Raw genomic sequence first — 15,310 nt, 5'->3', positions numbered from 1 at the left:
CGTGCTGGAGTGTAGCCTACCTTTTATTTGTGAGGAAACAGTTGCTTGTAGCATCAGTTTTACAATTTCACTATGAAATGATTTCCTCAGCCTGCGCAGATCTGCCATATTGTTATTTGTGATGCCAAATTCAAAGACTTGTCTTATCTTCATATTTCAACTATCATTAATTTATATTTTCATTAAATTAAATTGAGACATTCAATCATGGTTCTGTGATTTTATAAAAAGACTTCTCTATTTTATGTGCATTTTAACAGAAAAAAATAGAGCTAAAGCATGGGATCGTAAAACGAATGTAAAGGTGAATGTGAAAAGGATTCGGATGCAAACAGTCGGCACATGTAGGTACACTACTGTTTGTATATATTTCATCCGAATCTTTTCCATTTTTACCTTTTTATCAGCAGTTTGTGTTGACAAAAAAAAAAGTGATGGTTACCTGGAAAACTTTCGCACTGTTAAAACATTTGGCGTTTTCTTGACTGTCTTTGGCATTTTTTAATATTTTTTTTGCGAAATTAATCTGGCAATCCTTCATCACTGTCGTCGGAGCCAATTTTATTCAACTGTTTTCTTCTCGTAGTTCCATCATCTGGAATCACTTTCAAATGTGGTGAATAAACAAAACACACTACATGACCATCAAAACGAAATTTACCAGCTAACTTAGGCTGCAACTCAACAGTTTTTTTTAGTTTTATTCTTGGACTTTAAAAAAAAAACTTTTTTATACTAACATTCATTCAATTCATTTTGTAAACATTCTCATTCACGTTCCCTTTCCTGTCTGGCTCAACCTCATCTGTTTCTTTCGCTCAGAGAATGTCAGACGACGAAGATTACATTTCGGAGGAAGATTTAGACTATGTTCCATCAGGTGTGTTTTTTTTTTTTTTTTCATTTGCTAAGTAGATTGATTTAGATTTAGATTTGAACGGAAATGACTTTGGCTTTGGTTTCTTCAGACAGAATGTATGACTGGGCAGACTACTGCAACTGTGACTGTGACCGCTGTGATTATCCCCAGACATGTGTCTGGGGATAATAAAAATTTGTTATCCCCAGACACCTGTCTGGGGATAACAAATTTTTATTATCCCCAGACGCATATTTGAAACTCCGCTCTTTTAAACAATTATCCACATTCCAGAATATGGAATGCTTCCAGATGCACATAGAAATAAGGAAAGTTAATAAAATATCTATAAAAACATAAAATTAACCAACATTAAAATCAGTTGTTACTACATATACACAATATGCGTCGACTTCGAAATGGGTGTCATGGCCGAATGGTTTAGTCGTCTGCCCTGGAAGCTTGACCATAATCGACGTTGTGGGTTCGAATCCTGGTAACGTCACTTCTTTTTTTTTTTTTTTTTTTTTTTTTTTTTAAATTCCGTCTTCTTTTTACAGAACGTTGAAAGGGATAAATGTCCCATCCATCCTCCCCCCACCTCTTTTTTTTTATTATTAAACTCTCTTTCTCTCTCTCTCTCTCTCTCTCTCTCTTGTTTTTTTTCTAGTTTCCAGCAAATATATTCGTCCCCACTCCGATCTCAAATAGTGTCTAAAAAGAATAAATAATTAAAAAGCAAACAAACAGAAATATTCAGAGAGCGACCAAATGGTCAGATAAAAAAGAAATAAAAAATTCAACTGATTAAAAAAAACTCTTGCTCGGAACTCGGAACAAAAGTGAAAACAATGAAAATCAATTGGGAAGAAAGAAAGAAAAGTAAAAAAAAAAAAATGAGTAGGGGGGGGGCAGTCGCGACTGGGTCGAATCTGTGCAGCTAAAAGGAGTAAAATGAAAGGTGGCCTTACCCACTGAGCTGCCTATCCACACCGCTATCGGAATATTTTAAATTCATATATGAGCTAAACATATTTCCACCATTTTTGCTTCCTTGTTTTGCTATGGTAGTTATTTTCATCTCTGATTCGAATAAAAATATGTTGTTGGATCTAGTTTTGTGGACGTGTGATACTAAATTGTATTGTCTTGTGCGAAGCAGACAGGAAAATAACAGGTGTGGGTTTTGGGCTTTGGGGCGAACAACACCATGGCCTAGGAATTCGTCCGCGACATAAAAATTATTCCCGGTCGTCCCCAAAATTGTGGCCAGAATGAGCAAATTATAGAAACAAGAGATGATCAATAAAGTTAATAGGTAGGTTGGTAATGAAAATTTAAATGGTTGGTGGACTATGAACAGATTTGATGATTAACAACTTTCTTCCTGGTTGAAAATAAAAAGTCGAATTGCCAGTTTGACGTTTTCAGATCAAAGTAACAAAAGAAATTTCATTGATCCATTTGCTTTAAAATATTTTTTTTTAAAAAGAGCTGGATTTGACATTTGATCACTATTTACTTTCATCTTGTGTTAAATATCACTTGATATATTAACTGTTTTGGGACACAACCACTAGTATTTTTTCCAGAATATTTGGTATTTTTCACACCTAGTTTGGCATTTTGCATAAAATCTTTCTGCCCACTTGCTACATGCGTCTGGGGATAGTATCCTCAGACAGGTGTCTGGGGATAACAAAAATTGGTTATCCCCAGACACCTGTCTGGGGATAACGAATTTTTATTATCCCCAGACAGGCGTCTGGGAATAATGACAGCCGACTGTGACTGTGTGAGACACAGACTGAGGAGAGTGGACAGTGAGGGTAGTGATCTAGTGATAGTCCGGTTAAGTTCCATCACTCAATGCCATTCTATTAAAACATTACTAGGGGCCCAAAGTCTATCTGTTGATTAGTTTATTAGGGACTGATTATGAGCACGATCAGGCTAAGCCTAATAAGCGCAAAACATCTTCCCCCCCCCCCCCCCCCCTTTAATTTATAAATTTATATGATAATTAAATAATATAACAGCTACCAACTTTTTTCCCCCTGCATCTTTATTATTCCAAATTTCCCCGTAGTTTTCCAACCTCTTCACTGTTTGAGCAATATCTAGTGTTACGTGCTAGGTATCACTCAGAAAAGTTTGCATTGTTGATTGCATTGACTTTGTCAGCTTACTGTTGTCACAACAATGTTTAATCAACTATAATAATGATAAAACATGGTAAACGTATTGTAAACTGATGAAAATTTTACTGACAAATTAATGAGAAAAAAATTAATAAAATGGATAAAAGAAACATTAAGCACAAAAACGATAAAAATCAAATCAATAAATAAGTTTAAAAATAAAGGAAATTTAAAAGTAAGATAAACGTAGTGTTTTTATGCACCTACGTTGACTGTGTAACTTAACGGATCGTTTTAATGCACCTCCTTTATACATGCGCATTCTACTCAGTTTCATCAGCGATATTGTGTTTCTGTATATTTGGACATGACAAAAGTTGTATTGTGACATCTGTAGGATGTCTTTGTTAATAAGTTTAAATAAAAATAATAATAATCTAAAAAAATCGAAATATAAAACCAGAAAATAGAAGTCGCATTGAAGGTAAAATAATGTTTAAGAAAGACCTAATAAGGTTATTAAATGTGATGAACAGTCAGATGGCTCCGTAGCGCAGTGGACAAGCTGTCAGACTCTAACTTTGAAAGTACTGGGGCGATTCCATTGTGGACATATTTTTTAAAAAAATTACTTTATTTTTTTTTCTTCTTCTTCTTCTTTTATTATTTTAATTTATTTATTTTTTTGTTGTTGTTGTTTTTCAAAAACTTTTTATCATGTTAAAGAAAAAATTCGATTTTAATTTTCTAAAATTATTTATTTTTTTGAGATCAGTATTAGTATTAGTGAGCCATGTTTCTTTTTACCTTTGGTTTTTTAAATTATTGTTATTATTCTTTAATTTTATTATCATTGTATAAACATACATTAGTAATCACTAAGCAGTGTGCTTAACTACAATCTAAAACTATTTAAACCTCATGGACGTATACAGGAGCATTTTCATTAATTTACCATCACCGCCAATGAGGTGCATAAAAACGGTGCGTTTTTTTTACACCGCCAACTGAGGTGCATAAAAACGTGTTTTTTTACACCTCCAACGGAGGTGCATAAAAATACCACCAAAAATAATAGTGGTAAGAAAGCAGAAATAAAAGTTTTTAAAAAAATTAATATTGAAAGTTGTCCCCATTGAGATTTGAACCCCGGATGATGTGCATATATTTGTAGGCCTGATAACCCAATTATTATAGGCTCATTGTTGTAATAGAAACCTCAAATAATGATATGCAAAATAGTATCCTTTACAGGAATGTTAGCCTAGGCCCATGATTGCTTGATTTGGATGTCAGACCTGCATATATGTACCCATTGACTCAGGACCTTCCAATCAAGAGTCAAACAGCTTAATCACTACACTACAGAAACACGCACACACACACACACACACACACACACACACACACACACACACTTGTGGTTATATTTAATAATGTCCACTAAGAAAAAATTTTTAAAATGAATTATGCCACTATTGTGTTTTGCTATTTTTAACCATAGCACTTTTTCTTTATAATGATGCATGCCATGTATATTGTGCGTATTTTATTGGATAGAAGCTATATATAAATAGATTATGTCATTATTATTATCATTATTATTATTATTACTATTATATTATTATTATTATTGTTATTATTATTATTATTATTATTATTATTATTATTATTATTATTATTATTATTATTATTATTATTATTATTATCAGAAAAAAAACCCAAGACATACAGATGCTTTCCTTTTTCAAGTTTTTGTGACTTTATTTTTTTCAATAAAGAAAATGCTGGTTTGATATCTAGTGTTGCATTAGGTGTCGCTCTTCTATTAGATTAATATCTAGTCACTTCAATACTCAAACGTCCCATTAATTTAGCCTGATTTATTCTCATCTTCCTCATCAATGAACATCAGCACTCCGCTGTCTCCATCACTTCACATATTATATTCATCTTTTTATCTGTCCAGTTGATCCTCAGCATTCCTCTTTTGAACCTCATCTCAATGGCCTTGTTCTTTTTACTGTTTGTTTGCTTAGCATCCCATGTTTCACACGAGTTTATTAATGTATTAAAATGATTAATATGGGTTCAATAAAGCATTACAGTTGCCTACCTTTATTAGTTTTTTGATATATTCACTCAATCTGTAGGAAAAATGATTATATCTTGTCTTGGAAGGCTGCTTTCTTTGGACCAAATTGGCATTTCATTTCGCCTCTCATCTTCCATTATGGTACACACAGGCAAGAAAATCAGGGGGAGGGGTGGGGGGGGGGGAATATTTTGACTGCTCAAAAATCAGAATCCTCATATAAGCACAGTCTGGCTATAAAAGCACACTGATAACCAAAGGCCGTACTTTTAAACGAAGATGACTGTCAGAGCACATTTTTCTCTATTATTATTTCAAAGATATGCATTCCATCATGCTCGTATTAAGTTGTCAAGTTTTGCCGTGAATGAAATTAAATTAAAATGAATTTCTTATTCTTACCAAAGTACCAACATTTATCCCTCATTCCTTTAAGTTATAATGTAGGTTTTATTCTCAAGTCCAATTTTTAAAATTTTGTGTCCTTTTTTTTTTCTCTCTTCTATTTTTAATAGAGGGAGAACAAGTGAGCGAAGAAGAAAACTCAGGTGATGAAGAAGATCTGTCAATACTACAGGATGGTGAAGGAGATGGGGAAATCAAGTCAAGCAAAAGGAGACCTGCTGGAAAGAAGAAAAAAGCATCACATTCTGTGAGGTATATTCATTCAATGTGTTTGGTTCTGAAGGTTTAGTTATGATGAAGTAAATTATTCAGAGCAGATGTACTTTTCGAAATATGAATTGCTTATTTTATTTATTAAAAAATTATTGTTTTAAAAGTCTTATTGCTTTGTTTAAATAAAGTCATAGATTGGATGGGCAGAAATAAACTCTTGTTTAATTTTAATGATGGAAAGACAAATTATAATGTGGTAGGCAAAAGTCCTTAAAATGGCAAGTTTTAAAAAGGGCTTTCATTTGGGGATCACTCTATTTCTTCTTATAATGTATTAAAACCCTTGGTGTGTTGATTGATGCTGAGTTTTCAATCTCCTGTCAGGTCAGTCACCTTATTAAAACAATGTATCATGAAATTTGAAATCGGAAGAATTAGTAAAATCAGAAACCTTTTCCAAACAAAAATAGCTTAGGTCTTGATTAATTCTTTTGCACTTTCAAAGTTAAACTATTCTAATTCCTTACTATTGAATGTGGCAAAAGAGAAAACAAAAAGCCTTCAAGCTGTTTAAAATATTGCCACTAAGCAACTTTTCTCATTCGAGAGTTTTAATTGACTGTCTGTCAAGAGGAGAATCATTTATAAAGTTGCTACCTTGGTTTATAAATGATTGTACAGTAGGTCCCCACTGTAGTTTATAACTATATCTTTTAAACTTATAGTCCAACAAGAACCTTGAGATTGAGTGATGCCAAGCTTAAATTAATAAAACCAAAGATCCTTTGTAAGGTTTGCACTCAACCATTTCAATTTTGCCACTTCTAAATGATGGAATTCCCTTCCAGTATTTTTAAGGTCATCCTTGTCCCTTCAAATTTTATTTTTAAAACACAACTAAAACACCACTTGGTCTAATTGTAATAAATCTTCTTTGTCTTTGTATTAGTTTATTTCGATTAATACCTACTTGTCAATGTACAGAACTTAGTGCTTGTTTAGGCGACATAAAGCATGGCTGTCATATGAATTAGTCTAATTACATTTTGTTCCTTCATTTTGTGGTACCACCACTTGCATTTATGGCCATCAAAAAAAAAGAACAATTTATAAGAAAATGCAAAAGCAAACAAATCAATAGAAATGTAACCATTGTTGTCATTTTCAGCTATGTTTTAAAGTTAGTTTGTTGTGAAATTATGTGTGCCAAAGAAGATTGAATGGTTTACTTGTGTCATTAAAGGAAAGTTGCCTTTTGTATCAGTATCAGAAATAGGTTTATTTTTGTGTTCACAGAAAAGGGCAGTAGAACAAGTTTGTTCATCTTAGTCTTCATTCATGTTGAACTTGAAAGAGTAAAGGCCCTCATCTCCACTTTTTTTACCAAATGGATCCAGATGGGGAGCAAAAGTTGCTAAAATTTTGTTGCTTAAAAAAATTGATTTCAATAGATTTCCCAAATTTTTATAATATTTTCAGACAAAGGAAAGGGGGGATAAAACTTGATGATAATGATCAAGATGCAGAAAAAAATGAGAAGGAGAAAGAACTCAGTGAGGAGGAATTAAAACGAAAAAAGGAACTGGCTGAACAAATTGCGAAAGAAGAGGAGGAGAGGAAGCAAGAAAAGGACAAAAAACGTGTTGATGACTTATGGTCCAGTTTTCTGTCAGACGTCAAAGGGCCGTCACGGCCTGCCAGTTCAAGCTCTGCAGGAAGTTCGTTAGGAAGTCTATCCACTAATCAGGTAACAAGGAAGGCTCCTCTTCTTTTTCGGGCTGTGGAAACCACACATTCGAGTTCAAATCCACATTTATTATAACCAATGCCAGGTCACATTTACACTTTCATGGGAAAGCGTGACTCAGTGGTAGGTCTTTGCTTTGTACCTGAAAGGCACTGAGTTCGCCTTGAGCAAGTCACCTCGCCCTAGCTCAGTCTGCGGCGCTGCACTGCGGTTGATGCCTGGGTTATTCCATTCTGCTGTTGGAATAGACCCTGGAGACAAATTTCCCCTGTGGGATGAAAAAAGGGAATTTTATTTATTTTTATTTATTCTACTTGAAGGCTGTATCTGTGGCTTGGGATTTATCAGTATGACATTCAGCTTGTGGTGATCTGTAGGTATTACACGGTTGAGGAAAAAGGCTCTCTACTCACATTTTGAAATTATACTTGGGTATAAGATAAATTTTGACAGAGTGTCACAGCAATATGGTTTATCCTTTTACTGAAGAGATTGTGACCTTGAGCAAGTCACTTCACTTTAGATCACTTTTCATTGTTGCACAGCATCTAATGCCCAAGATATTCCTTGAAAGAAAATGTCCTGAATAAAGGTAATTTATTTTGTGATTTTATTATTTAAACCTGGCCAGTTGTGTCTGTCGAAGCAAAAATATACTAACATTTACAGTTGTCAGGTCTTATCCTATTTGTTCGCTGTTGCTGTTGACATTGGACTGCATGCAAAGCACATCTGGTTGGCTATCATATTTTATGAGCGATCTCTTCTTTTGATTAATGAAAATGAATGTATGAGATAATGTAGGTCTGAAATTTACTTCTCATGGCTGGATTCCAACCCCCTAACAAATCATTTCAGAGAGAACATCAACAGGTTGACTAACTCTGACACCAGTAGTCTTTTCCACAGGTTGAATCATGGGCATGTGAATAAAAGGATTAAAGAATGGATAGGGGATGTGTGTATAGATTCTTGATGTAGGGATAATTGGGGTTTTTTTTTTCTGTGATTCGGGTGGCATGTTCACTGCCGCTAGTCAATGGACTTTCTATGATATTATACATAATCTAAAACATAGCTAGCTTTTTGGTTTGTTTTGGTATCCTGTCCAATGGTTTAATTCACTCAACACTAACGCCTAACACCGACTATATCCGTAATTCAACCGGGTTACTTTTACCCCATAGGCATTTATTACATTTTTCTGAGACCAATTATAGGCGTAGTATAAAAGATAATGTTTTTAGTTTTTGCATGTTAATGATATTTGAATAAAACTATCTATGCACATGCTCATTTTTAATACAATTTTTTCCAATTTTGAAAAGTAGCAAAAATCTCTCCGATTGAGTGAGTTAAGGACTTTTTTTTTAAATATAAAAAGGGATAGAGCATTTTGCACATGGCTGATAATGTTGCATTTGAGCTATCCTACTGATCTTTTAAGAATAGTTCTCTCTCTCTCTCTCTCTCTCTCTCTCTCTCTCTCTCTCTCTCTCTCTCTCTCTCTCTCTCTCTCCTCTCTCTCTCTTCTCTCTCTCTCTCTCTCTCTCTCTTTTCTCTCTCTCTCTCTCTCTCTCTCTTCTCTCTCTTCTCTCTCTCTCTCTCTCTCTCTCTCTCTCTCTCTCTCTCTCTCTCTCTCTCTCTCTCTCTCTCTCTCTCTCTCTCTCTCTCTCTCTCTCTCTCTCTCTCTTATTTATATTTGTATTAAATACAATATTTAAAAGTTGATATCATTTCTTCCTGCAGGCAAAGACTGTAGCAACTCAAAATAAAGTGACCATCACAAAGGTTTTTGACTTTGCTGGTGAAGAAATAAAGTAAGACTTTTTTAATTTAAACTGTGTGTGTTTTTCTTTTTAGGCAGTTTTTAAAACTTGTTGAAGGTTGTAAATAGTTGTTAGTTGAAATGGGAGAGCTCACAACCCACAAGCAAACGGACAGAATTCAAACTCTTGTAGTAGGTATAGATACACTAATAAATTGGGAGGATATGGAATACTTTACGATTTGAAGTCTTTCAAAAGGACACTATTAATTAACATTGATATAGTTAAAGACCTGTGTGTATATTGTATACATTTTAACAGCATAACTAACATTGTAACAGTAACAAGATATATCTTTAAGGGTGCTTAGAGCCATGAGTCCCATGGAGCCAGAATTTTTCTTTTGATTTTACACCATTGGAAAGACAGTAAAAATTTCTTGCTGCCCTCTGCATAGGATATTAAACTATTCTACAGCAACATAATTTCCATCAGATTTGACTGACCCAACTATCCAATCACTGCTTGGTTCAATTCAATACAATTTAGATCAGTTTGAAATGTGGCATCAGTGAATGTACTTTTTGCAGGACGTTCCTTTTTATTTTTCTGTATTACTTTCCTTTTTTTTTTCTGTTTCGATTTGTCTTTAAGCTTAGAATGTGAAATGTGTTGTAAACAGTTGCTCAGATTTATTATAAGGATGGGTTATACTTTATGCTTAATATAGAAAAGAATGATGATGTTGCTGTTTTTGTTCTTGATGATGATGATGTTGCTGTTTGTTGTTCTTGGTAATGATGATGATGATGATGATAATGATGTTGTTGATATTGATTTTGATAATACAATAATACAATACCCAATCTGGAAAATAGGTGGAAATCGGGTAATTCGGGAATGAGAACAAAAATCATCAGAAATGTCCCTAAAAATTGAAGAGTTGGCAGGTCTGTATATGACTCTGAACGAGATTTTTGTCATAGACCTGCGATTAATGTTTTTAATTCCTCATTCATTTATCTATGATCTTATGTAGGGTGACCAAAGAAGTAGATGCCAACTCCAAGGAGGCTAAAGCTGAAATGAAAAAACAAGATAAAGGGGAAGAGAGTCAAATAGAGAGTCTCACACCCAAAGTCCTACATATAGAACAACCTGCACAGTAAGTAGAAAAGGATTTGTAAGTTGTGTATGTGTGCAGCTTTATGATCAAGTGGTATAACACTCTCCTTCAAACTGGAAGGCTCAGGGTTTGAGACCTACTCTGATCTGAGTCGCGCGAAGTTGAGTTTTTGGAAAAGGCTCTTTATTCACATTCTCTCACCGTCTTCAGGTGTAGAATGGGTCCCTAGCTGTTGACAGCATTGTCTCTGTTGGCAAAAAAAAATTGTGATTTTGCTAAACAGCTATCATGTCTTGTCCTACATCCAAGTCTAGCTGTTGGCTAGGTACCCCCTTGCAAAGCGCTTTGAGGACGTTTGGCGCTAATATAAATGATCAATTTTTTACTCGGCTTCTGACTTGTAGGTCCCTGATTGGAATTCCCTGTTGGTTGCACGAAGTTGAAATCTTTGGCTTTGAAAAGCCCCTTTACACACATTCTGTCAACATGCTTAGGTGTAAAAGGTGAAGTGAATGATTAACTGGTTGGTAAAAAATGTTATCAGTCAAATGATTTTGTATTACCGTCATTTGGTGTCATGTCTTATCCATTGTAGTTTTGCTGTTTGCTCGAGACCTCTATTGAAAAGTTTTGAGAACATTTGATATGATATTGTACTATAATGAAGCTAATGTTTTGTTTGTTTGGTTTTGTTTTGGTGTTTTTTTTTGTTTTTTTTTTTTTGTTTGTTTTTCATTTCACACTGTCAAGAATTTTTATAAGAAGTAAACTTCGAAAACGTTTAACATTTTTCTATTTTTAAGGCCAAGTGATAATTTTAAAAGATTATTTTTTTTATATATCAGCAATGCTTCTGCAACCTCTTATTAAAAGCTAATCGAAACAAAAATTGACATTTCAAAAACCATTCGAGTTTATATCTCATGAAAAAGTAGGACAAGTTGAACTCAAACCAATTAAGTGTCATATTTGAAATTCTTGAATTTGAGTGAAAAATACAGTGGAACATGGAAATCTTAAACGTCGGGACTGGACCTTTTTGTTTGAGATATTTGGGTTTTTGAGATTTCCATATTTAGTATTTTACAAAGAATATGAGTGAGATTAATGTGAGGTGCCCCCCCCCCACCCCCCTTCATGACTTCATTACCCACTAATCTGGTACCTAATCACTATTTTACCTCTCACTTATTTCCCTTGTGCCTCTCCTCTCTCCCCATTTTCCCCACCCCTAATTGCTTGTTTGATTTTACGTAACAGTGACAGCCTCAGGCCATCACTGCCTTTGCTGGATTGTAGTGTCGCCAATTCTATGAAAATAGAGGGATTAAAACAGGATCTTGAGACATGTTTGAGATTTCTGTGATTTTGAGATTTGCACGTCTGAGTTTTCAATGCTGTACTGTAAATGTAAAATTGTGTTGCTGCCCATTACATGGTCAGAGCTGACAACGTTTTAATAATCTTGATCTCTATTCATCTCCTCTTGTATCTTTTTTTCATTCTCTGCAGACCAACATCATCTTTAAAGCGAGCAGCTGCAGGTGGAGGAGGAAGTGGTGGTGGTGGAGGTCTAGGCAGTGTTTTGAGTAAAATTGGCAAGAAAAGTAAAATGGGGACATTGGTAAGTGCTAGTATATCTATCGTGTGTCCAAAATTCAGAAATCGACACAGCTAGCTACTTTTTCCTTTGTGAGTTGACAAGGAGACCTGAAAAACATTAGTTCTTTAAAAGTCCCTTGAATTTGAATGTCCATCCTGCCAAGTATAATATCAACCATTGATTTTTATATTTTGCTGGGTCTAAAGACAAGCAGCTTTTCATTTACTTCTGGGATTGGCACAACCTTTGACCAGTCTTGTCATTAAGGTTTGGATGCTAGTGCGCTAACCATATCACCACCCATACCATATAAACAAAGGTTGGGGAATTATGTGACTTCCATCAAACAAAAAACAAGATTTGACCAACAAGCAGGTTTGTAACATAGCAGATCTGATTCCTGTCGTGAATGTTTGAAGCTCTTTAACATAATGTATGTTTTATCTTTCTTTTTTTTTTATAGGAAAAGTCAAAGATGGACTGGGAAAGTTTTAAATCCAAAGAAGGAATAGTGGACGATTTAAAGATTCATAACAAAGGAAAACAAGGGTAAGAACATGTAAAGGAGTTTTTTTTTTTTTTTTTTTTTTGGGGGGGGGGGGGGGGGTGTAATTTGTATGGGACAACGTGGCTCAGCGGTATGGTCTCTGCTTCATACCCAAAAGGTACCGAGTTCAATCACCCACCGCGCTGTGTGGCCTTGGGCAAGCCACCTCGCTCTAGCTCACTTTGCGGCGTTGCTCTGCGGCTGACACCTGTGTTATTCCAGTCTTCCTTTGGAATAGACCCTAAAGACAAATTTCCTCATGGGGATGAATAAAGTGAATTTTATTTAATTTTATTTTTATTTATTTATTATAAACGGAATGCAGTAGGACAAGAATATCGCTGAATTTCTTTCACATGTGGAGTCACTAATAAATGACAATGGCCTGGTTCCCCTCAACCTTCCCCACATTATCATTGTAACAAAGTTTTTGATGATGGCAACAACTTTAATGGGTTGACATCTTCAGAAGCCAATACTGCAAGGCTGAATGATATGGTGAAAGTGAAAGATTCTGGTTGTCAGTGTGAGAGAAAGTGAGTGAGGCTGGTTGTGCTGAGCTTATTATTAGAGAGCTATATTTCTCGATGTTGATTACACACGAAGATACACACAATGAAGAGATAGGATACCCAATTTCATCAAGAATGAATAAAGATAGTGAAGTATGACTCATCAATAATGCGAGGAAAAAGAAAGTATTATTCTATGTTCTTTTTTTTTTTATCATTTTATCCATGAGTCACACTTAACGTCTTTCTTCATTATTGATTTACATATTTATAGAGATGTTCCTCAAACTGACAACCACCATTAATAAGCAACAAATCAATTTTCTCAGCTGTTATCTGCATCAGATTATTTTGTGGTATTCTGAAAGAGGACATTTTATCATCTCATCAATAGATCCATCCAAAATTGAAGGAAAGTCTTCTAATTTAAAAAAAATGAAATATGATATGAACTTGACCCCAGGTTTAATTGTCTTTTAGGGCACACAATCATCTATAGCACTTCTTTTCCTCTGTGAAATTCTTACAAATGATTAGTGTCATGTTTTGTCTTTCAACAAAATCAAGGAGCATTGAGTTTGGTCATTAACATGATTGGTTACAATGCTGTCAAGTACTTGCTTCGATGTAGTTTCCTTGGATATGGGACTTTTCAGACATTTTCCCCTTTCACCTCGGGTGGGAATGCACAACTGGCTATAGGCAGTGATTAGTGTAATGAGAGTGGAAATATGAGTCTCTTGCCTTTAGTTTAGAAGGATTGGATTAGAATCCTGGTTGGGTCAATTAGATTTCTTCTTAAAGTATTGTGATGCACATTTAACATTTTGAATCTATGCAAAATGTGTTATGACAGTTTTCTTTGTTCCACTCCTGCCACAGATATACAGATGTGGCACCTTTTAAATTATCTACAATGTGTTGGAAAGGTTGTTCAAAATACATATTTTATTTAAACGTCATTTTTCTTTCATTTGTTTCATTTTGCTGCTGGAGGGAAGGGAACAAATGGGTTAAAGTAAATGGCATGGTGAAACCATAAAAAACGTTTGACATAGATTTAATAAGAGAATGCCCTAATGCATGGCATCATAAGATGTGGTTGCAGAGGCATAAGGGAATGTAGATAATCCATCAAAAAATGTCTGATGTCAATAGGAATCCTGAGTGTTATTTTGAGTGAGCAAATTTGGGGTTGATAATTTTGCTTTTGATTCAATTTGAAATGCCAGAATTGGGGCTCAACCCAGAACCAATTAGCTACATAGCAATGCCTTATTCATTTAGCCACTTTGTCCCTATAAATTTGGACTGTTTCAAATTTGTAATCTGCTGTCTCAATTTGATGCTATGTCTGGGTGAGTCAGATGCTTAATGTTAATTTAAATTTGAAATATCAAGAATATGAATCTTCAGTGTTTATTCTACTTTTCCATCAATACAGCAAATGAATTTAACAGGCGTCTCTTATTTCTAGCTTTTGATTCATTTTTCAACTCTTTTACCACACCCGACATAGTACTGTTTTGAGGCTAGAAGTCTCATTTGAATGTCAATGTGAACACTTGCATATTTATATATTATAACTTTTTGTAGGTATACAGAGCGCATGGCCTTCTTGAACCGTACAGACCAGCGACAATTTGAGATGGAAAGGGACCTTCGTCTTGGTACAAGTAGCAAAAGATGATGACACTTGTGCCAGACTTTGTGGTTTTTGTTTTATTGTTTTCATTGTTCAACTTATGTTTTCATTGTTCCCTTTATCATTGGCAATACATTCATTTGATTTTTGTACAACTGGGTGTTAATTGTTGTTTGTTGTTTCTAAATTTAGAATACTCATAAGATCATTGCAGTTAAAGAGTGTCTTTCTAGAGTTGAAAGATAATAATGAGAGTGATATACGTATGTCTGTATTCTGGGTTAATTTTCTTGAATATCATTGGGGTTTGTGATTGATTCAGTGCACCTGTCTTCATTTTTAGCAATGTCAAGATATAATAAATGTGGTCACTGGATGATGGATTGACAATGATTCAACATTTTGACATGGGTCTTATTCCTTGAGTAGCAGGGAGGTAGATACTGTGTCTTCTATCCCACTGTATCTGTTTTCCAACATGCTTTCTGTCATTGTCTTGGAATGAGATTTCTTCGTTTTATCCTGGTCCTGGCTGAGAGGAAACAGCCAAATGTATAGTTAATTTTGGGAGATGATATTTTTTTCCTTGTAAATCATTTCTCTGTTATGCACTGTATTATGTTTTGTATATCTATTGTATATGATTTG

The 15,310-nt window shown here is 34.6% G+C and overlaps 1 protein-coding gene across 1 annotated transcript; it reads left to right on the top strand.

Annotated features, from left to right (window-relative positions):
* Positions 1-542: 542 nt before the first annotated feature.
* LOC144976825 (craniofacial development protein 1-like) lies at positions 543-14,817 on the top strand. The gene is made up of 8 exons (XM_078921308.1): positions 543-880; positions 5,611-5,752; positions 7,193-7,460; positions 9,210-9,280; positions 10,269-10,394; positions 11,868-11,979; positions 12,422-12,507; positions 14,614-14,817. The coding sequence occupies exons 1-8, from the start codon at positions 826-828 to the stop codon at positions 14,705-14,707; spliced, it is 954 nt and encodes a 317-aa protein (XP_078777434.1). The 5' UTR covers positions 543-825; the 3' UTR covers positions 14,708-14,817.
* Positions 14,818-15,310: the final 493 nt, after the last annotated feature.

This window comes from Berghia stephanieae, chromosome 7 (genome assembly GCF_034508935.2).
Source record: "Berghia stephanieae isolate SIO BIC M18660-M18661 chromosome 7, UCSD_Bste_1.3, whole genome shotgun sequence".
In the NCBI taxonomy this organism is placed as follows: Eukaryota; Metazoa; Mollusca; class Gastropoda; order Nudibranchia; family Aeolidiidae; genus Berghia; species Berghia stephanieae.
The sequence above is the reverse complement of the archived record's forward strand: the minus strand, read 5'-3'. Positions and strand labels throughout refer to the sequence as shown.

Bases quoted from the DNA above. Each gene is read 5' to 3' on its own strand.
- LOC144976825 (XM_078921308.1), top strand. From the start codon at position 826: ATGTCAGACGACGAAGATTACATTTCGGAGGAAGATTTAGACTATGTT. The intron at 5,753-7,192 runs GTATATTCATTC...TAATATTTTCAG, and splicing joins AAAGCATCACATTCTGTGAG to ACAAAGGAAAGGGGGGATAA. The intron at 10,395-11,867 runs GTAAGTAGAAAA...CATTCTCTGCAG, and splicing joins CATATAGAACAACCTGCACA to ACCAACATCATCTTTAAAGC.